This window comes from Esox lucius, chromosome 24 (genome assembly GCF_011004845.1).
Source record: "Esox lucius isolate fEsoLuc1 chromosome 24, fEsoLuc1.pri, whole genome shotgun sequence".
Taxonomy (NCBI): domain Eukaryota; kingdom Metazoa; phylum Chordata; class Actinopteri; order Esociformes; family Esocidae; genus Esox; species Esox lucius.
In genome coordinates, this window is record NC_047592.1 from 549,116 (window position 1) to 571,100 (window position 21,985).

At 44.8% G+C, this 21,985-nt stretch overlaps 1 protein-coding gene across 2 annotated transcripts in view; it reads right to left on the reverse strand.

Annotated features, from left to right (window-relative positions):
* The window catches only part of LOC105009281 (ephrin type-B receptor 4b), a 43,262-nt gene extending 22,796 nt beyond the window's left edge, over positions 1-20,466 (reverse strand). For both annotated transcript variants that reach the window (XM_029117581.2, XM_029117580.2), the window contains exons 1-6: positions 19,618-20,466; positions 7,761-7,831; positions 5,610-5,752; positions 5,248-5,389; positions 4,861-5,010; positions 3,057-3,300 (exon numbers count right to left, since the gene is read on the reverse strand). In XM_029117581.2, coding sequence (XP_028973414.1) covers positions 3,057-3,300; positions 4,861-5,010; positions 5,248-5,389; positions 5,610-5,752; positions 7,761-7,831; positions 19,618-19,693 — 826 coding nt within the window. In that variant the 5' untranslated portion in view covers positions 19,694-20,466. The remainder of the gene's footprint in view (positions 1-3,056; positions 3,301-4,860; positions 5,011-5,247; positions 5,390-5,609; positions 5,753-7,760; positions 7,832-19,617) is intronic.
* Between the last annotated feature and the right edge of the window lie 1,519 nt (positions 20,467-21,985).

Genomic DNA, 21,985 nt, shown 5'->3' on the forward strand with positions numbered 1-21,985 from the left:
AAACTTGCAGTCAGTAGTTTGTTCATAAGTTTGTTTGTAGTTCGCAACTGAGAACAACCACAAGAATGGACTACATGCAGGTAAGCAAGCTAGCTAGTTATCGATAGATGGATTATTTAGTGCTTAACTGAATCAAACCTCTCTATTTTGGAAGGTGCGTTCATGGGCAACTGGGAGGTGGTTCCAAGTGAGAATACACCTGAATGCTTTTTGAAAGCTCAGAAGTAGGGGTGTGCAATACCACACATTTTGGGTTTGATGCGATACCAAGTAATACAGTGCCAGAATCACCAATATCGTTACCAATACCGACCACTTTTATTATTAAATGTGGCTTATGTACTTTCATGAAGGGGACAGCTACCTGTAATATCCAGAGCTCTTGGGGAATCACCTAGGTAAAATAACAAAACAATTACATCTGTAGCCTATGACTGACTACATATTTCCATATTACAGGTTTAAGGTATATTGTTTTAAATTCAGTAATTTAGATACTTTTCAATGGGCTGAATATACGAGTTAAATGTCTGAATATAGTCTATATTATACATTATGGTCCTCGTTTGTTCAGCCATGGCCCATGGCATTCATGCATGCAATAAATGTAGGCCTTTGGGTTGGATTGGCGGTTGGCACCAGGAGTCCGGGTGCTGTGGCACGCTTTCGTGCACGACACGTATGTTCGTTGTTTGAGTGCTCGGGCACAAGCAACAGCAGTGGAGCTGGAGAAGCACTTAAGATGTGTTCATGACAACGGAACATGGGATCGATTCACCCACCCCTACCGAGAAGTAACGTTAGGTTTTACATCACGCCACATGGCAGCATTTGTGGTGAAAGATAAAAAAATAATAGGTCACTATATTTATTCAAGTTGTTTATTTGCAAGCTCCAAGTCTTCTCAAATAAATGAGGCAGGAGATTAGGAAGTGCAGCTCAGTTTCCACCTCATTTTACGGGCAGTATGAACACAGCGTGTCTCCTCTGGAGTGCCTGCTCTGCCTGCGGTTGCTTCTATAGTGAAGTCTCACTAAGTCCCTCCCTCTGTCCTCTGATGTTCTTCATACCACACCTCTCCTCAGAGCACTGAGCTGGTAAACACACACATACACACACACACTCCATTTCACAAACACACACCGTGACACACCATGCCTCTCTCTCACACGAGGCTTTGGAGAGGCAGCTTGACCTCTAACCTCTACCACTCCACAAAGCTTTTCTCTTCCCTGCCCCTCCTCCCTCACTCCATTGTAGTTTCTGTCTCCCCCCTTTCTCCCCCCTCTCTTGTACCCCCTCCTCCCCTCCCTTGCTACGCAGCAGCTGCTAACCAGTTGGTGAGGACATGTTAGGGCTGTAACGTGTGTGTTAATACCCAAGGGGAGTTCACTGTGACTTGAGACGTGTTTCAACCACAAGAAGCCCAGCTACACACAGAACAACACACATTAACAAGTATACCCAGAGACTGGCCTGGAGATCCACCCAGATCCACCGAGTGGGTCTGTATTGATGACCAGTTTGTCCCCGGCACCAACAGTGTTTTTATTATTCTATCTGTATAAACTGCCTGGGCAGAGTGTGTGTGGGGGGTTAAGTGTATGTGTGTGTGGGGTGTGTGTGTGTGTGTGTGTGTGCGGGGTGGAGGGTGTGTGTGTGTGGGAGGTGGAGGGTGTGTGCGGGGGGGGGGGTGTGCGGGGGTGTGTGTGTGTGCGGGGTGGAGGGTGTGTGTGAGGGTGATGGGTGTGTGTGTGTGTGTGTGTGTGTGTGTGTGTGGGGGGGGGTGGAGGGTGTGTGCGGGGTGGAGGGTGTATGTGTGTGTGGTGTGTGTGTGTGGGGTGGAGGGTGTGTGTGTGTGGGGGGGGGGTGGAGGGTGTGTGTGGGGTGGGGGTGCGGGGTGTGTGTGTGTGTGGGGGGGGTGGAGGGTGTATGTGTGTGTGTGTGTGTGTGTGCGCGGGGTGGAGGGTGTGTGTGTGTGTGTGTGTGTGTGCGGGGTGGAGGGTGTGTGTGTGTGTGTGTGGGTGTGTGGGGGGTGGAGGGTGTATGTGTGTGTGTGTGTGTGTGTGTGTGTGTGTGTGTGCGGGGGGGGGTGTATGATCTTCCTCTGTTTTCCACTTACATCGTTATCAACATATTCACTTAAAATTCCTCTGTTGTCTGAGCTCACTGCTTTCACACGTACATAGTTTGTCTGACTCCGTCTGTCTCTCTATTTCTGCCTCTTTCTCTGTCTGTCTGTCTCCCTCTATGAAGTCTGTGGGTTCATAACCTCACCTCTACAGTGTAGGTCGGTGTCTGTGGGTTCATAACCTCACCTCTACAGTGTAGGTCGGTGTCTGTGGGTTCATAACCTCACCTCTACAGCGTAGGTCGGTGTCTGTGGGTTCATAACCTCACCTCTACAGCGCAGGTCGGTGTCTGTGGGTTCATAACCTCACCTCTACAGTGTAGGTCGGTGTCTGTGGGTTCATAACCTCACCTCTACAGTGTAGGTCAGTGTCTGTGGGTTCATAACCTCACCTCTACAGTGTAGGTCGGTGTCTGTGGGTTCATAACCTCACCTCTACAGTGTAGGTCGGTGTCTGTGGGTTCATAACCTCACCTCTACAGTGTAGGTCGGTGTCTGTGGGTTCATAACCTCACCTCTACAGTGTAGGTCCGTGTCTGTGGGTTCATAACCTCACCTCTACAGTGTAGGTCGGTGTCTGTGGGTTCATAACCTCACCTCTACAGCGTAGGTCGGTGTCTGTGGGTTCATAACCTCACCTCTACAGTGTAGGTCGGTGTCTGTGGGTTCATAACCTCACCTCTACAGTGTAGGTCAGTGTCTGTGGGTTCATAACCTCACCTCTACAGTGTAGGTCGGTGTCTGTGGGTTCATAACCTCACCTCTACAGTGTAGGTCGGTGTCTGTGGGTTCATAACCTCACCTCTACAGTGTAGGTCGGTGTCTGTGGGTTCATAACCTCACCTCTACAGTGTAGGTCCGTGTCTGTGGGTTCATAACCTCACCTCTACAGTGTAGGTCGGTGTCTGTGGGTTCATAACCTCACCTCTACAGCGTAGGTCGGTGTCTGTGGGTTCATATCCATCTTTACAGGCGCAGGCAGTGGTTGGCTGACCAACCCAATGGCCATCCTCACCGCAAAGCATGCTAGGAGGGCGTGCCAGCTCGCCCGGGGGGGTCACAGCGTTGTCCACACACACCCCCTGAGCCCCCTCCACCAGGGCGTGGGGTACCGTCTCAGGGAACTTTGAAAAGGAGCGAGTCAGGGGAGGGCACTTCTTAAAATACACCTTGGGGGAAGAATACAATGTGTTATAACACGAACCTAAAACATAAGACTCATGAAGAAGACTACAGACAGACTTGAACGACCATAAGACTCAAGAAGAAGACTACAGACAGACTTGAACGACCATAAGACTCATGAAGAAGACTACAGACAGACTTGAACGACCATAAGACTCATGAAGAAGAATACAGACAGACTTGACCGACCATAAGACTCATGAAGAAGACTACAGACAGACTTGACCGACCATAAGACTCAAGAAGAAGACTACAGACAGACTTGACCGACCATAAGACTCATGAAGAAGACTACAGACAGACTTGAACGACCATAAGACTCAAGAAGAAGACTACAGACAGACTTGAACGACCATAAGACTCATGAAGAAGACTACAGACAGACTTGACCGACCATAAGACTCATGAAGAAGACTACAGACAGACTTGACCGACCATAAGACTCATGAAGAAGACTACAGACAGACTTGACCGACCATAAGACTCATGAAGAAGACTACAGACAGACTTGAACGACCATAAGACTCATGAAAAAGACTACAGACAGACTAGACCAACCATAAGAATCAAGAAGAAGACTACAGACAGATTTGACTGATCATAAGACTCATTTAAGACTACAGACAGACTGGACCATAAGGCTAATGAAGACGACAGACAGACTTGACTGACCATAAACTGTGCCTGGTTTCCACTGGTGCCAAACACTGGTGTTTTACCCTAAAGTCCAGGAATGTTTCTGTTTCCACTGACACGGGTCAGCGCCAGTCGGCCACTAGGCCTTGGTCGAGTAGCCTGGCTCTTACTTGGTGCCAAGGCCTGGACTTTAGGACGTAGTGGATTGACGAGTGACATGGTATATACACGCGGCATGGCGTTCTATCCAAATGGCGATGTACATTGTTTGCTTTAGGCTTCTCGTAATGGTTTTCATCCAGAAAACAAACAGATCCCAGATAAAAGAAAGAAAATGAAGCAACAGTACAGGGAACAAAAGCCTCAGAACAGAAAGAGTTGGAACCACCGAAGGTGATACGATACCATTGACTCAATAGAAAAACAGAGCGCTGAGACCGAGAAGTATCCTAGCCTGCAGAACCTATAACAACACAAAATGTCCTCAGAATTCTCCCAAATCCTTCTATTAAAGGTAGATAGTTTGGACTAAATACATATTAGTGTAGGTGAAGGAGCCGGTCGCAGGAGTTTGAGGAAGAAATGAATTATTACTTAAGTTCAAACTCCGTTATGTAAACAAACTGAGCATGGCATTATTGTTTATCTTACTACCAGAAAAATATTTTACTCCTTAAGTCCTTGGTACCAAATTTATAGTGGAAACCGAAAAGTCTGGAGCCAACATTAGCATAAATCACTGGTGTAGCCCTGGTACCGGGGGAAAACACCTGTGGAAACGCAGTATTGAAGACTACAGACAGACTGGACAATAAGACTAATGAAGAAGACTACAGACGAATGGACCATAAGACTAATGAAGAAGACTACAGACAGACAGGAGCATAAGACTAATGAAGAAGACGTACCCTGACAGCCAGTAGAGCCATACAGGCCCCTTGGCCTTGGAAGGCCAGGTACAGGCCCCTTTTGGTCAACGAACCAATTCTGAGAGTCTTTACGTTGGACTTCTTCTCTCCTCCCCTTCGAAGCAGGAAGTCAGCTGCTACTGTGTCCACCTGGAGAGACAGAATGGAAGAGACCGGGTGGTTAGAGCAGAGACTGAAAAGAGAAAGAGAAACATGTTATATAATGGTGTCATTCTTCATGGGGAGAAGCACTTTATATCATATCTAACCCTAACCCATTCACATGTCATCATTACCTGGAGGTTCCCCACCATGAAAAACATTTATTAGGGAAATGAATACCCCATTTGTCTAGCTAGGTGTGTGTATGTGTGTGTGTGTGTTTACCTTAGTGTAGGGGTTTTCCATCCATGCTGGGTGTGTGTTAGTGGCGTCATCAGCATCCGTTTGATAGTAATATAAGTTAAAGGTCTCCTTACAGGAGCGTTGGGAGTTATAGGGGAGAGATGAACATTCCATCATTGTGAACCTAAGAGACAAAACACAGAGTCAGCAAAAACCTTTCACAGCCACGATCACAACCAACCAATCCCTGAGAGTATCCCAGCAGCCACACCCAACCAAACCCTGAGAGTATCCCAGCAGCCACACCCAACCAATCCCTGAGAGTATCCCAGCAGCCACACCCAACCAAACCCTGAGAGTATCCCAGCAGCCACCAAAGTAACCAAGTGTCAGTGAGTCCGTACCGTATCTCCACATAGAGTACGGAGGCGGTCCTTCGCGGGATGAGCCGGCTCCTCAGCCAATGGGAGGTGCTACTGTCTCCTGGACACAGCTGATAGGTGCGCACACTGCTCCCCTCGTCATCCAGACCGCTCATCTCCTCCCACTGGGACATGGAAGAACACCACAGGTCAGCTGTGTTCACGGTGCTCAAGAGTGTGTGTATGTATATGTGTGTTTGTGTGTGTGCTCCAGGTATTCACAGTGGTCAAGAGCGTGTGTGTGTGTTTACAGTGTTCAGAGTGTGTGTATGTATATGTGTGTTTGTGTGTGTGCTCCAGGTATTCACAGTGGTCAGAGTGTGTGTGTGTGTTTACAGTGTTCAGAGTGTGTGTATGTATATGTGTGTTTGTGTGTGTGCTCCAGGTATTCACAGTGGTCAAGAGCGTGTGTGTGTGTTTACAGTGTTCAGAGTGTGTGTATGTATATGTGTGTTTGTGTGTGTGCTCCAGGTATTCACAGTGGTCAAGAGCGTGTGTGTGTGTTTACAGTGTTCAGAGTGTGTGTATGTATATGTGTGTTTGTGTGTGTGCTCCAGGTATTCACAGTGGTCAAGAGCGTGTGTGTGTGTTTACAGTGTTCAGAGTGTGTGTATGTATATGTGTGTTTGTGTGTGTGCTCCAGGTATTCACAGTGTTCAGAGTGTGTGTGTGTGTTACAGTGTTCAGAGTGTGTGTATGTATATGTGTGTTTGTGTGTGTGCTCCAGGTATTCACAGTGGTCAAGAGCGTGTGTGTGTGTTTACAGTGTTCAGAGTGTGTGTATGTATATGTGTGTTTGTGTGTGTGCTCCAGGTATTCACAGTGTTCAGAGTGTGTGTGTGTGTTTACAGTGTTCAGAGTGTGTGTATGTATATGTGTGTTTGTGTGTGTGCTCCAGGTATTCACAGTGGTCAAGAGCGTGTGTGTGTGTTTACAGTGTTCAGAGTGTGTGTATGTATATGTGTGTGTTTGTGTGTGTGCTCCAGGTATTCACAGTGGTCAAGAGCGTGTGTGTGTGTTTACAGTGTTCAGAGTGTGTGTATGTATATGTGTGTGTTTGTGTGTGTGCTCCAGGTATTCACAGTGGTCAAGAGCGTGTGTGTGTGTTTACAGTGTTCAGAGTGTGTGTATGTATATGTGTGTTTGTGTGTGTGCTCCAGGTATTCACAGTGGTCAAGAGCGTGTGTGTGTGTTTACAGTGTTCAGAGTGTGTGTATGTATATGTGTGTTTGTGTGTGTGCTCCAGGTATTCACAGTGTTCAGAGTGTGTGTGTGTGTTTACAGTGTTCAGAGTGTGTGTATGTATATGTGTGTTTGTGTGTGTGCTCCAGGTATTCACAGTGGTCAAGAGCGTGTGTGTGTGTTTACAGTGTTCAGAGTGTGTGTATGTATATGTGTGTTTGTGTGTGTGCTCCAGGTATTCACAGTGGTCAAGAGCGTGTGTGTGTGTTTACAGGGTTCAGAGTGTGTGTATGTATATGTGTGTTTGTGTGTGTGCTCCAGGTATTCACAGTGGTCAAGAGCGTGTGTGTGTGTTTACAGTGTTCAGAGTGTGTGTATGTATATGTGTGTTTGTGTGTGTGCTCCAGGTATTCACAGTGTTCAGAGTGTGTGTGTGTGTTTACAGTGTTCAGAGTGTGTGTATGTATATGTGTGTTTGTGTGTGTGCTCCAGGTATTCACAGTGGTCAAGAGCGTGTGTGTGTGTTTACAGTGTTCAGAGTGTGTGTATGTATATGTGTGTTTGTGTGTGTGCTCCAGGTATTCACAGTGTTCAGAGTGTGTGTGTGTGTTTACAGTGTTCAGAGTGTGTGTATGTATATGTGTGTTTGTGTGTGTGCTCCAGGTATTCACAGTGGTCAAGAGCGTGTGTGTGTGTTTACAGTGTTCAGAGTGTGTGTATGTATATGTGTGTTTGTGTGTGTGCTCCAGGTATTCACAGTGTTCAGAGTGTGTGTGTGTGTTTACAGTGTTCAGAGTGTGTGTATGTATATGTGTGTTTGTGTGTGTGCTCCAGGTATTCACAGTGTTCAGAGTGTGTGTGTGTGTTTACAGTGTTCAGAGTGTGTGTATGTATATGTGTGTTTGTGTGTGTGCTCCAGGTATTCACAGTGTTCAGAGTGTGTGTTTGCACCTCAGGGTCTGTGTGAGGGTAGACAGTCCATCGGAGATCTGACGTCTCTAGTTTGGTATTCATTACCACCTCTGGGAGAGAGAGAGACAAACACATTGACAGAGTGAACATAACAAAGGGCTTCGTGACTTTACATTTCTACAACCAGACGGATTCCCTTTTCATTTGCCTTTCAACATTCTTTCATCACTCATCCCTCTATCCCCTGTGGGGTCTGTGTATGTCACTGTGGTTGTGTATGTCTCTGTGTATGTCACTGTGGTTGTGTATGTCTCTGTGTATGTCACTGTGGTTGTGTGTGTCTCTGTGTATGTCACTGTGGTTGTGTATGTCTCTGTGTATGTCACTGTGGTTGTGTGTGTCTCTGTGTATGTCACTGTGGTTGTGTATGTCTCTGTGTATGTCACTGTGGTTGTGTGTGTCTCTGTGTATGTCACTGTGGTTGTGTATGTCTCTGTGTATGTCACTGTGGTTGTGTATGTCTCTGTGTATGTCACTGTGGTTGTGTGTGTCTCTGTGTATGTCACTGTGGTTGTGTGTGTCTCTGTGTATGTCACTGTGGTTGTGTGTGTCTCTGTGTATGTCACTGTGGTTGTGTGTGTCTCTGTATGTCACTGTGGTTGTGTGTGTCTCTGTGTATGTCACTGTGGTTGTGTGTGTCTCTGTATGTCACTGTGGTTGTGTGTGTCTCTGTGTATGTCACTGTGGTTGTGTGTGTCTCTGTGTATGTCACTGTGGTTTGTTCCAATTCTGCCACATTCCACCTTAAAGACACATCATTAACCCCATGGACCACACACACACTCACACACACACACTCACACACACACACTCACACACACACACACACACACACCACAACGTCATAAGTGTTAAATATTGCAAGTATTTCTGGTAAAACAGAAGACAGAGAACATTAAATATCCACCCAGAACATCTTTGATAAAATACACATCCAGAAAATCTATATTAAATATCCACCCAGAACATATTTGATAAAATACACATCCAGAACATCTATGTTAAATATCCATCCAGAACATGTATATTAAATATCCACCCAGAACATCATTAATAAAATACACATCCAGAACATCTACATTACATATCCATCCAGAACCTCTATATTAAATATCCACCCAGAACATCTTTGATAAAATACACATCCAGAACATCTATGTTAAATACACATCCAGAACATGTATATTAAATATCCATCCAGAACATCTATGTTAAATATCCTTCCAGAACATCTTTGATAAAATACACATTCAGAACATCTATGTTAAATACACATCCAGAACATGTATATTAAATATCCATCCAGAACATCTATGTTAAATATCCTTCCAGAACCTCTATGTTAAATGCCCATCCAGAACCACTATGTTAAATATCCATCCAGAACCACTATGTTAAATGCCCATCCAGAACATCAACATTAAATATCCATCCAGAACATTTATGTTAAATATCCTTCCAGAACCTCTATGTTAAATGCCCATCCAGAACATCTGACTAGTGCCATTAGAATATTGTAACATAGGAAAAATACAAATGTTAAAAATATAAAAGTTGCTTCCAGTTATGAAATACATATTCTCTCTCTCACACACACAAAAAACCACACAAAACCACACAAAACACAGACACACACGCAGGACTCACACACTTTTTTATGAGAGAAAGCCCCCCCCCCAGTTTTCCGGATAATTCCTGCTCCGCTGTGGAGCGGAACGCTTTCCCTACCAGGTTGTAATTATACACACTGTCATTACCCTTGTGGTTTAATTAAACAGAGGTCACCAATCATTGAGAGAGATGGAGGGAGGAGAGGAAGGAGAGAGCGAGGAGGAGAGGAAGGAGAGAGCAAGGAGGAAAGGAAGGAGAGAGCGAGGAGGAAAGGAAGGAGAGAGCGAGGAGGAGAGGAAGGAGAGAGCGAGGAGGAGAGGAAGGAGAGGGAGAGGAAGGAGAGAGCGAGGAGGAGAGGAAGGAGAGACCACATTTTGCTAAAATAAACTAGGGAAATTGGTCTGACTTAAAAGAGAGTCAGAGGGAAATAGAAGGAATGGCAGAACAGTCAGAGCGTAACTGACATAAATTCCTCACACTTAAGAAGACCTTTGACCTATTAACACCAAACACACACATACTTAACAAGATCCTTGACCTAGCAACACCGCAGACACACAGCTGAGCACCTCATGTGAGCATGTCTGATGAAACCAGTCCTGCTTCAAAACGCTCAGAATACGGCAGTAAACACGGCCTCCTCACCCGACAGTTTACCGGCCCGCTGGGCACTCAGTGACTCTCTGCAAATGCCAGATCTCTTAGAGAAGACGGCATCATTCACCAAGTCAGTGAAGAACACATAAACAAATACACACTTTCTATGAAATCTTACAAAACCAGATGCACAGGTGTAGACTAGAACACTGAGAGTGCTAAATTCCAGGCCCTTTTCCAACAACACAGAGGTACAGAAAGAAGCCTGTTAATGACTGGTGTGGAGGTCCTGGGTGGCAGGAAGCACAGCCCGGTGGTGAACTCTGACCTCTGCGCTGACCTCTGGAGCGCTGTGTGATTGACGGGGGTGCAGCTGTCAAGAAGCTCTAAGTGGTGCGGCTGTATGGAAAAACTGTTTAGCCTCCTTCGGGAAGAAAAGCCACTGACACGCTGTCTTAACAACTGTCTGGGTGTTTGTGGACCATGATGGTTTATTGGTGGACACTGGGGGACCTTCAGGCACGTCCATGCGGATGGGAGTCTGCCTTCACTTCCCTTTCCTCCCTGGCCTCTTTCACCTCCCTCCTTTGTCTGGTTGATGGTGAGGGATAGGTTGACTACACACCTCCTGCCTACCTCCTCTCTCCTCCTCTCTCATACCTCCTGCCTACAGACCGTCTGGCCAGAGATCAGACCTGGTTTGGAGTTTGGCGCAACCAGTGGTCCTTGGTGACCAGGACAAGCCCCCTGACTAACAGAATTAGTTGTATGGTATAGTAGAGAAAAGCCCCCTGACTAACAGCATTAGTTGTATGGTATAGTAGAGAACAGCCTCCTGACTAACAGCATTAGTTGTATGGTATAGTAGAGAACAGCCCCCTGACTAACAGCATTAGTTGTATGGTATAGTAGAGAACAGCCCCCTGACTAACAGCATTAGTTGTATGGTATAGTAGAGAACAGCCCCCTGACTCACAGCATTAGTTGTATGGTATAGTAGAGAACAGCCTCCTGACTAACAGCATTAGTTGTATGGTATAGTAGAGAACAGCCCCCTGACTAACAGCATTAGTTGTATGGTATAGTAGAGAACAGCCCCCTGACTAACAGCATTAGTTGTATGGTATAGTAGAGAACAGCCCCCTGACTAACAGCATTAGTTGTATGGTATAGTAGAGAACAGCCCCCTGACTCACAGCATTAGTTGTATGGTATAGTAGAGAACAGCCCCCTGACTAACAGCATTAGTTGTATGGTATAGTAGAGAACAGCCCCCTGACTAACAGCATTAGTTGTATGGTATAGTAGAGAACAGCCCCCTGACTAACAGCATTAGTTGTATGGTATAGTAGAGAACAGCCCCCTGACTAACAGCATTAGTTGTATGGTATAGAGAACAGTCCCCTGACTAACAGCATTAGTTGTATGGTATAGTAGAGAACAGCCCCCTGACTCACAGCATTAGTTGTATGGTATAGTAGAGAACAGCCCCCTGACTAACAGCATTAGTTGTATGGTATAGTAGAGAACAGCCCCCTGACTAACAGCATTAGTTGTATGGTATAGTAGAGAACAGCCTCCTGACTAACAGCATTAGTTGTATGGTATAGTAGAGAACAGCCCCCTGACTAACAGCATTAGTTGTATGGTATAGTAGAGAACAGCCCCCTGACTAACAGCATTCGTTGTATGGTATAGTAGAGAACAGCCCCCTGACTAACAGCATTAGTTGTATGGTATAGTAGAGAACAGCCCCCTGACTAACAGCATTAGTTGTATGGTATAGTAGAGAACAGCCCCCGACTAACAGCATTAGTTGTATGGTATAGTAGAGAACAGCCCCCTGACTCACAGCATTAGTTGTATGGTATAGTAGAGAACAGCCCCCTGACTAACAGCATTCGTTGTATGGTATAGTAGAGAACAGCCCCCTGACTAACAGCATTAGTTGTATGGTATAGTAGAGAACAGCCCCCTGACTCACAGCATTAGTTGTATGGTATAGTAGAGAACAGCCCCCTGACTCACAGCATTAGTTGTATGGTATAGTAGAGAACAGCCCCCTGACTCACAGCATTAGTTGTATGGTATAGTAGAGAACAGCCCCCTGACTAACAGCATTAGTTGTATGGTATAGTAGAGAACAGCCCCCTGACTAACAGCATTAGTTGTATGGTATAGCAGAGAACAGCCCCCTGACTAACAGCATTAGTTGTATGGTATAGTAGAGAACAGCCCCCTGACTCACAGCATTAGTTGTATGGTATAGTAGAGAACAGCCCCCTGACTAACAGCATTAGTTGTATGGTATAGAGAACAGTCCCCTGACTAACAGCATTAGTTGTATGGTATAGTAGAGAACAGTCCCCTGACTAACAGCATTAGTTGTATGGTATAGTAGAGAACAGCCCCCTGACTAACAGCATTAGTTGTATGGTATAGTAGAGAACAGTCCCCTGACTAACAGCATTAGTTGTATGGTATAGCAGAGAACAGCCTCCTGACTAGTGCCAGTCGACCAGGCCCAGTCCAAGCCCGGTTGGGAATCAGAGGCAAGACATGAAAGAAGCTGTTAAACAACGATGCCCATCCAACTTCAGAGAGCTTGAGCAGTTCTGCCAAGAAGAACTGGTAAAAACAGCAGGAAGCAGATGTGCGGAGCTAGTTGATATTTACCACGAAAGACTCACAGCTGTAATTGCTGCCAAATTCTACCAAGTACTGACTCTGGGGAGGGGGATGATTGAAGGCTTTTCCAAAAAATACATCAGTAATTCATTTCTAATTAAATAGTTTTCATATTGCCCTTCAAGTTTTTGTCTATGTGGTAATCAAAGGGAGAGAATCTCTAGTGAATCCACTGTCACTCCAGATTGAGAACCAAGTGTGAATTGGTCCTTGGAGGTGAATGCCATTCACTGTACAGACACATCCAGTAGATTGTGTTTAGGTTCATTCACTGTACAGACACATCCAGTAGATTGTGTTTAGGTTAATTCACTGTACAGACACATCCAGTAGATTGTGTTTAAGTTGTGTTTAGGTTCATTCACTGTACAGACACATCCAGTAGATTGTGTTTAGGTTCATTCACTGTACAGACACATCCAGTAGATTGTGTTTAGGTTCATTCACTGTACAGACACATCCAGTAGATTGTGTTTAAGTTGTGTTTAGGTTCATTCACTGTACAGACACATCCAGTAGATTGTGTTTAGGTTCATTCACTGTACAGACACATCCAGTAGATAGTGTTTAGGTTAATTCACTGTACAGACACATCCAGTAGATTGTGTTTAGGTTCATTCACTGTACAGACACATCCAGTAGATTGTGTTTAGGTTCATTCACTGTACAGACACATCCAGTAGATTGTGTTTAAGTTGTGTTTAGGTTCATTCACTGTACAGACACATCCAGTAGATTGTGTTTAGGTTCATTCACTGTACAGACACATCCAGTAGATTGTGTTTAGGTTAATTCACTGTACAGACACATCCAGTAGATTGTGTTTAAGTTGTGTTTAGGTTCATTCACTGTACAGACACATCCAGTAGATTGTGTTTAGGTTCATTCACTGTACAGACACATCCAGTAGATTGTGTTTAGGTTCATTCACTGTACAGACACATCCAGTAGATTGTGTTTAGGTTCATTCACTGTACAGACACATCCAGTAGATTGTGTTTAGGTTCATTCACTGTACAGACACATCCAGTAGATTGTGTTTAGGTTCATTCACTGTACAGACACATCCAGTAGATTGTGTTTAGGTTCATTCACTGTACAGACACATCCAGTAGATTGTGTTTAGGTTCATTCACTGTACAGACACATCCAGTAGATTGTGTTTAGGTTCATTCACTGTACAGACACATCCAGTAGATTGTGTTTAGGTTAATTCACTGTACAGAAACATCCAGTAGATTGTGTTTAGGCTCATTCACTGTACCGACACATCTAGTAGATTGTGTTTGAGTTCATTCACTGTACGGACACATCTAGTAGATTGTGTTTGAGTTCATTCACTGTACCGACACATCTAGTAGATTGTGTTTGAGTTCATTCACTCTACAGACACATCTAGTAGATTGTGTTTAAGGTCATTCACTGTACAGACACTTCCAGTAGATTGTGTTTAGGTTAATTCACTGTACAGACACATCCAGTAGATTGTGTTTAAGTTGTGTTTAGGTTCATTCACTGTACAGACACATCCAGTAGATTGTGTTTAGGCTCATTCACTGTACAGACATCCAGTAGATTGTGTTAAAGTTCATTCACTGTACAGACATCCAGTACATTGTGTTTAGGTTGAGGTGGATGTAGCCCAGCAGACAGCAGGACAAAGCAGCGATGTTGCATGCCCTTGCGCTCCCAGGAGAGAAGTGGGCACTTTGACAGCAAGTCAGGGGTTTAAGAACACAGCCAGTTGTTCCCCTTTAAATCTCTCCGTACAGATTGAGCAAAGCCGTAGAAGGGAAACCACAGGAAACCTTTCTGCCCTTTTCAGTTGTATACAATACAAGCATAGCTGCTGTTTATAAAGCAATGATCCACAGATGGCATCAGACGATGATCAGAACTGTGTGGGTTTGGGTGGAGACACACACACACACACACACAAACACACCAACACACACACACATGGAAACAATTCAGACACACACACACAACCACAGTTTAGTATAAACATCCCACTAGTGTTTCCATGGCGTTTCCATGGCGTTTCCATGTCTCTTATCAGGCAGATTAAATGTATTTACAACAACAGGACTGTGTGTGAGAGTACACGTGTATGCATGCATTTGTATGAGTGTGTTTGTGTCTGACAGGCGAATACCTCGCTGTGTGGTCTTCATGACAGTCCTAGAGACCTCCCCCTCCCTCTTGCTGTCATGTATGAATTTTTTATGAATGATTCCAGTATTTTCTGTTTGCTTTCTCTGCTTCATCTTTCACTAAGCCATCTGAACACACTCATACTCCATGAGTCTTCTCTGGAGAGCAGAAGATTGAGGGCCGTTTGAGGTGGATCTCCACGGAAAGTCCAGACATTCTACTTAGTAGCTGGTTAACTGATGTGGCCTCGGTTTAGTTTCACTGGGATCACTCAACTGTAAAACTGTGTTCATGGAGGACTTTAGAACTGATTGGTTGATATTGTCTGATGTAATATAGTGTATCATTCTGACAAAATAGGAAAAAAAGGCATATTTTGCTTTATTTTCACCAAAACTGTTTTTCCTTCAAAATATTCTCTTAATCTATTTTTTAAATAGCCTATCAATTTGTTTTCTGACAATTTAATATCAATGACCGACACAAACTATTTTTCTCATGGCTCTTTGCAGGGAAACATATGGTAGGAAATTCTTACAACAATGAATTGTGACACATAAAGTAGAATCATGACAATAGTCTCATTCACATCAACACACATGTAGAACCTACACCGACGCCAGTGATACTGTGGTATTGGGAGGCAATTCACACACAGATTTTATTAATCCAGAATAACTGCCTTAATTTCATTAATCTGAGGGATATTAATGAATGTGGTTTAATCTGTAATGTGAGTCTATTGTTATTAATGTTAATCTGACACATGTTCATCCTGCACCCACACACACTCACACACACACATTAACCCACAAAGTTTGAATGAATGATTGGAATGATGGTGACATGAATGTAGTAACATTCACCACCGTAAGCTCCAGAGCTACACTTTACCGGTGAGAGCCAGATGTTACCTGTAGACTTGACCGTTAAGTGATGGACTGTTGGGGCCAAACGCCGTTGTTTCAAACAGTGGCCAAGACAAATTCAGCTGGTGACACCAACCCCTTCTGAATGAACGCTCTGTTCTACTTCCTGTCTGCAGCAGCATGCTGTCCAATAGTGAGGCTGATGAACCAGGAAAACTCCAACACCATAACCGGAGTCCATGTTTGATTAGCGGGGAAGCTTTAACCCGCTTCCACCAGAACCATCTACTGACAACTGACTGCCCAGCGTGGAAGGACCCAAGCTACTTCAACAGGTACTGTCAACCTCCTAACCTGTGCAACACCCAAAGACAGAATGGTCCTGTTTAACTGAGTGTCTACGTCGTGCATGTTCTGATAACATCTCCACACCTGTGGAATCTGACACGGAACGTGTTGTGCTGGAGTGGAGGAGCAGAGACAAGACAGAGAGGGAGAGGAAAGATAACCGGGAGTACCGAAGGAGAAGGAAACGGGGGCAGGAGAAGAGGACAGAGAGAAGAAATAGAAGAGAGGACGAAGGAAAGAGAGAGAAAAGAAAGAGAAGAGAGGAAGAAGGGAAGAGACAGAGAAGAGGAGAGAGGTAGGAGAGGGCTAGAGGGAGGAGAAGAGGGGAGAGGGAGGAGTGTTCTAGAGGGAGGAGAAGAGGGGAGAGGGAGGAGTGTTCTAGAGGGAGGAGAAAGGGAAGAGTGTTCTAGAGGGGAGGGTGAGGGACAGAGAAAGCTTTAGCCGACGGGGCTGTTTAACCCTTAAAAAGCTAATCACAGATTAACCAAGCAGCACTTACTATGTAAATCCCCTGACATACACACAGATGAAATCCACTCATGAAGATAGCTTTAACAGGATTTGGGGAAGGGGGGTGCAGGGCCAGATGAATGAAAGACGGGTGGGAGGAGTGACAGAGGAGAACCATATTCTGGTGGTCCACAAACAGACGGCAAGAATAAACAGAGAGAGTTGGAAGAAAGAAAAGAGCAGAAACCACAAAAACAATACTGGAAAACACCACCTCTTCTCCTCTCTTCTATTGTTCCTTCTCCTTCCTCCATCAGCTCTTTCACTTCCTCTCTCCTCTTACTCCTCCTCCTTCTCTCAGCTCTGTCTCTCTCCTCTTTCTCCTCCTCCTTCTCTCAGCTCTGTCGCTCTCCTCTTTCTCCTCCTCCTTCTCTCAGCTCTGTCGCTCTCCTCTTTCTCCTCCTCATTCTCTCAGCTCTGTCGCTCTCCTCTTTCTCCTCCTCCTTCTCTCAGCTCTGTCTCTCTCCTCTTCTCAGCCTCCTAAACCAGTCGTCACTCTCTACCCCACTCTAGAATATACAGAATCACCTCTCCTTTCTCCTCTCTCCCCTCTCCTCTCTTCTCTCCCCTCTCTTTCACACTTCTCCTCATTCCCTTTTCTCTCATACTGTCCTCCTTCTCCTTCTGTTTCTCCTCTGGTCCCTCCTCTCTGTCTTTCTTTCTGATCTAAAAGCCACATTTAAATCCCGGCCACAATCCACAAGTTGGGGTGGGGGGGAGCGGGGGGGGTTGGAGAGAACAGGAGTGGAGATTAGCTTCAGCTTGAGAGGAGAGTTAGTGGCAGGTTTCAGGACTTTTTTCTAAGCCTGGAGACAATATGAAGTGAGAGAGTGCGTGTATGTGTGTGTAGTGAGAGAGTGTGTGTATGTGTGTGTAGTGAGAGAGTGTGTGTATGTGTGTGTAGTTACAGCGTGTGTGTGTGTATGTGTGTGTAGTGAGAGAGGATGTGTGTGTGTAGCGAGAGGTATGTGTTTGAGTGAAAGAGGATATTTCCCGCTACCTATTGTTTTCTACAGAGCGGCTTTGGGAGCTGGTCATCTCTCTGTCTCTCTCACATTTACACAAATACACATACACAATATCTTCAATAAAAAGCCACACATACAATACAATGTAAATGTTGAACTGATATTGCTTCTGGTTGGTCTCACAGAAGAAGTCTGCAGTATGATCGGTCAACTATAGAACTATTTTAATAACGGACTAACTTCAGAAGGGAATCAGGAATAATTAATTTAACTCAATGCATCAGAGTGAGGTACTGAAGTTAGTTTAATCAGAGTGAGCTACTGAGGTTAGTTTAATCAGAGTGAGCTACTGGGGTTGGTTTAATCAGAGTGAGCTACTGGGGTTGGTTTAATCAGAGTGAGCTACTGGGGTTAGTTTAATCAGAGTGAGCTACTGGGGTTGGTTTAATCAGAGTGAGCTACTGGGGTTGGTTTAATCAGAGTGAGCTACTGAGGTTAGTTTAATCAGAGTGAGCTACTGGGGTTGGTTTAATCAGAGTGAGCTACTGAGGTTAGTTTAATCAGAGTGAGCTACTGGGGTTGGTTTAATCAGAGTGAGCTACTGGGGTTAGTTTAATCAGAGTGAGCTACTGGGGTTAGTTTAATCAGAGTGAGCTACTGGGGTTGGTTTAATCAGAGTGAGCTACTGGGGTTGGTTTAATCAGAGTGAGCTACTGGGGTTAGTTTAATCAGAGTGAGCTACTGGGGTTGGTTTAATCAGAGTGAGCTACTGGGGTTGGTTTAATCAGAGTGAGCTACTGGGGTTAGTTTAATCAGAGTGAGCTACTGGGGTTGGTTTAATCAGAGTGAGCTACTGGGGTTGGTTTAATCAGAGTGAGCTACTGAGGTTAGTTTAATCAGAGTGGGCTACTGAAGTTGGTTTAATCTGAAATGTTAGTCTGATGTTAATGTGTTCTAATGAAAGTTATAATCTGTTAATCTGACACACGGTCTCTCTCTCTGGTTTAATCTTTTTTTGTCACAGCTTGATTCCCCACAGGACGTGGGCTAATGGATTGACTGTGGTCAGGATCAGGTGTCTCTGAGAAGGTTGGAATTAAACTGCAGGTCAATGTGGCACCCTGACAGTGATACAACATTTAACCACAACCCGTCGGAAACAAGGAGACTCAAACTACAACCAGAACCCAGTTACTTGGTTCTACAAAACTATACTTCATTTACAACCAGAACCCAGTTACCTGGTTCTACAAAACTATACTTCATTTACAATCAGAACCCCATCACCTCATTCTACAAAACTATACTTCATTTACAACCAGAACCCATCACCTGGTTATAAAGAAGTAATTTACAACCAGAACCCATCACATGGTTATACAGAACTAAAACAAACCCACAACACTGTCTCTTCTCTCCTCTCTCAATTTGTCAAATAATCAAGTTAATTGTCTTCTCAGGTTAATCATCCGTGACGTGATATGGTTGTGTGTGTGTGTGTGTGTGTGTGTGCACATTCATTGTGGCTATATTGTCCTTCAATTCTACAGCTGACAACAGGCGCCCCCCCCCCCTCACACACACACACACACACACACACACACACACACACACACACACAGTAACCATCATGTCCATTGTTATAACTGCCACCCTTCTGCTTAAATTCAACTAGTTTCACAGTAATCAACATCTCAACAAGCAGACAGACAGATATGTCCAACCGCGACCCGAAAATCCGTCAAAGTTTCTCCTGAGTCCAATTTCACCTCATCTTTGTGCAAGTGAGGCTATTTTATACCGTCTAAATAAAAGACATACATATGCTTTCATCTTTTTTTTTAACAATGTTAATTTTTGTATTAAAATGTAGGCCAATTAACTACTTTTCCGTTATCTACTTTTTATTGTTGACAGTAAACATTCCAGTTGCCACTTAATTTATCCTCTGCCTTTTCCTTGAGTAAACAAACAGCGCTGAGCTACTGATAATTAGGTTTATAAATATATGGAATTACAGTTAAAAAACACATTATCTAATAAAATACTTTTCGTAAACATCTTTTAAAAGAAATAATTATGTTCACTAACCTTCTTCCGCCGCAACCAGTCCGGTTAGCACCAACCACAGCCCGACCACCGTACCCCAGCTGCCTCTTCGCTCCATACTGGCCAAGCTACTCTCGTTTATCTTCCCGGTTATTGATCACCGATCACAACTTCTGTCGCGGAGTCCCTGAGGGGCTGTCAGCTAGGCCTGCCGTCCGCCCGCCGCACGACCCACATCAGTTGGTCCCCGCGAGGCTGGAGGCCAACATCAACAATCAAGCTTTTATCCGTCGTTACGGTAATTTATTTACAGTCAAAACGCCGATGTTCTCTGAACATGAGCAAAAGTCTAAACAAGTTCGAATCACAACAAACTCCGCGTCTTTTCTCCGTTAGGATATCACGTTTCCTCTCTCAGCCCGCAGAAATGGCCATGGAGCAGGGCAGAAAGGACCGATGATCTAGAAGAGGGCACAGTTCCTTCCCTTTGGCCGGACAGAGGCTGCAGTGTGCCGGCTGGTTTGGCAGTTGAAAGAGACCCCACGACACACTACAAACTGACCCCGCTAAAACATAGACATACCCCTATGGGGGCGCGGGCATACACAGCGCCGTTCTCTCTCAATAACAGCATTCCAGTTGGAAATTCAATCCAGCGGTCAGCCCTTCTACTTTTTTTCACTCTTCTTTCTTTGTCTTTCACTCCAAACGGTTCCTTAACATCCACGCTTCGTGGCTATTTATAAAAGTTGAACTATAATGTAAAACTTTAAACAGCGCAGAAGTTTAGCGTTGTAATAAACAATAAAGTAACAAGTATCAAAGTTTGTAGCTCCAGTCTCACTCGTTGCTGACTGCCCGTAACACCAGACACCAGTGATACTGTCCTCTGAACCCCTGTCGGCCAGGCACGCCCAGTCCGCCCTGTCCCAGCCTTTTATTGGTTAGTGTTCCTGTCAGTCAGTAACAACATGAATTGTAATAGGGTCATGTGAAAGAAGGTGGGCTGCTGTTTGGACTGAGTGACGTAAAGTAGAATTTGACTGAATTCAACACGATTCTATAGGTGTATCTAATGGTAAAAATATGTAGGTGTCCTTCCCCCTTCCTCTTTCTCTCATACTCTTTATTTAGTCTTTTTCCCACTTTCGTGACTCCCCGCTCCCACTCCTCTCTCGTTCCCTCTGTGATTTGGCAGGTTTCACACGAGGATTTACCATGGTGTTCACCCAGGAGGACCCGGAGGGAGGTTCCTTATCCCACGGATCTCTAGGTGATAGTGAAGTGATGGATGGTGGTTAATCGGTCGGGTAGTTTCTTTTGAGGAGCTGGAGATGATTCTTTTACCGGCGTTTTTTAACCTAGCTTATCTCTTCTCGAGCTGCTGATTGACGTTAATTATAGATTTATCGATTCATCAATACACACTATCGATCACGTTCCAACTCGTCGGACACACACACACACACACACAGATAGACAGACAGCTGGAGACAACTTATTAAATGGCTACCTGTCTTGTTGCAGTCCACCAGAAGATTCAAGGAAAAATAAGAGAATATACCCTGTTACTGGTAGTTAGTAACACTCTCATGGAAACCTCTCAAAGGTTTTAGTTCCCCTCGGTGAATGGCCGTGCGCGTGTGAGTGTCAGGTGTGAATCGCTGGCCACGCACGCGCCCGTCCCGCTTTGCTTTTTCTCTAACACCTCTTCAGGGGCTGGTTCTATTGTTCACGCGCGTCAGCTCATTCGCACCTCCGGTGTTAAACCCATTAGTGCCGCGCGCAAGCACCTCACCGGAGCTGGTGGCCACGCGATACCACACGTTTTTTTCGGTGAGAAACTTCCGAGGTGTTACGTTGTTGACTACCGTTTTATTACCCAAAGGAAGGAGAGAATTCGAACACCATGCCACTGAATAATACTAATCCATCAACAGTTACAGACAAATGCTTACAGTTTAGGTCTGCTTAATCTTACACAGCTTTGGGACATAACAGTATCTATGTCAATGGAACTCTATACTCTCCCTGGTGACATCACACTGGGAACTCCTCAGCTAACACCAAGGCTGGCTTTGTGTGTGAAAGATTCAGTGTGTGTCTGTGTGTCTGTGTGTATGTGAACTCCAAAGATGGGGAGGAAGACAAAGACATCATTAAGGCTTTGTTATGGACCTGGGATAAGACAGACAGTGCAAAAGTAGGTGTGTGTGTTTTGCTTTGTGTGTGTGGGAGAGAGAGAGGTGGGGAGGGTTGCTGAAGTTCAACACTAAGGTGTCAAGGCAAGAAGAGGAAAGGAGTGAAGGTGTGAGGGAACAACCAGCTTCCACCAGGACAGCAAGGTACCAGCCCATATTCAAAACGTTTCAAAGATGATCCCAAAATTGTGGAGATAATTTACAGTTTT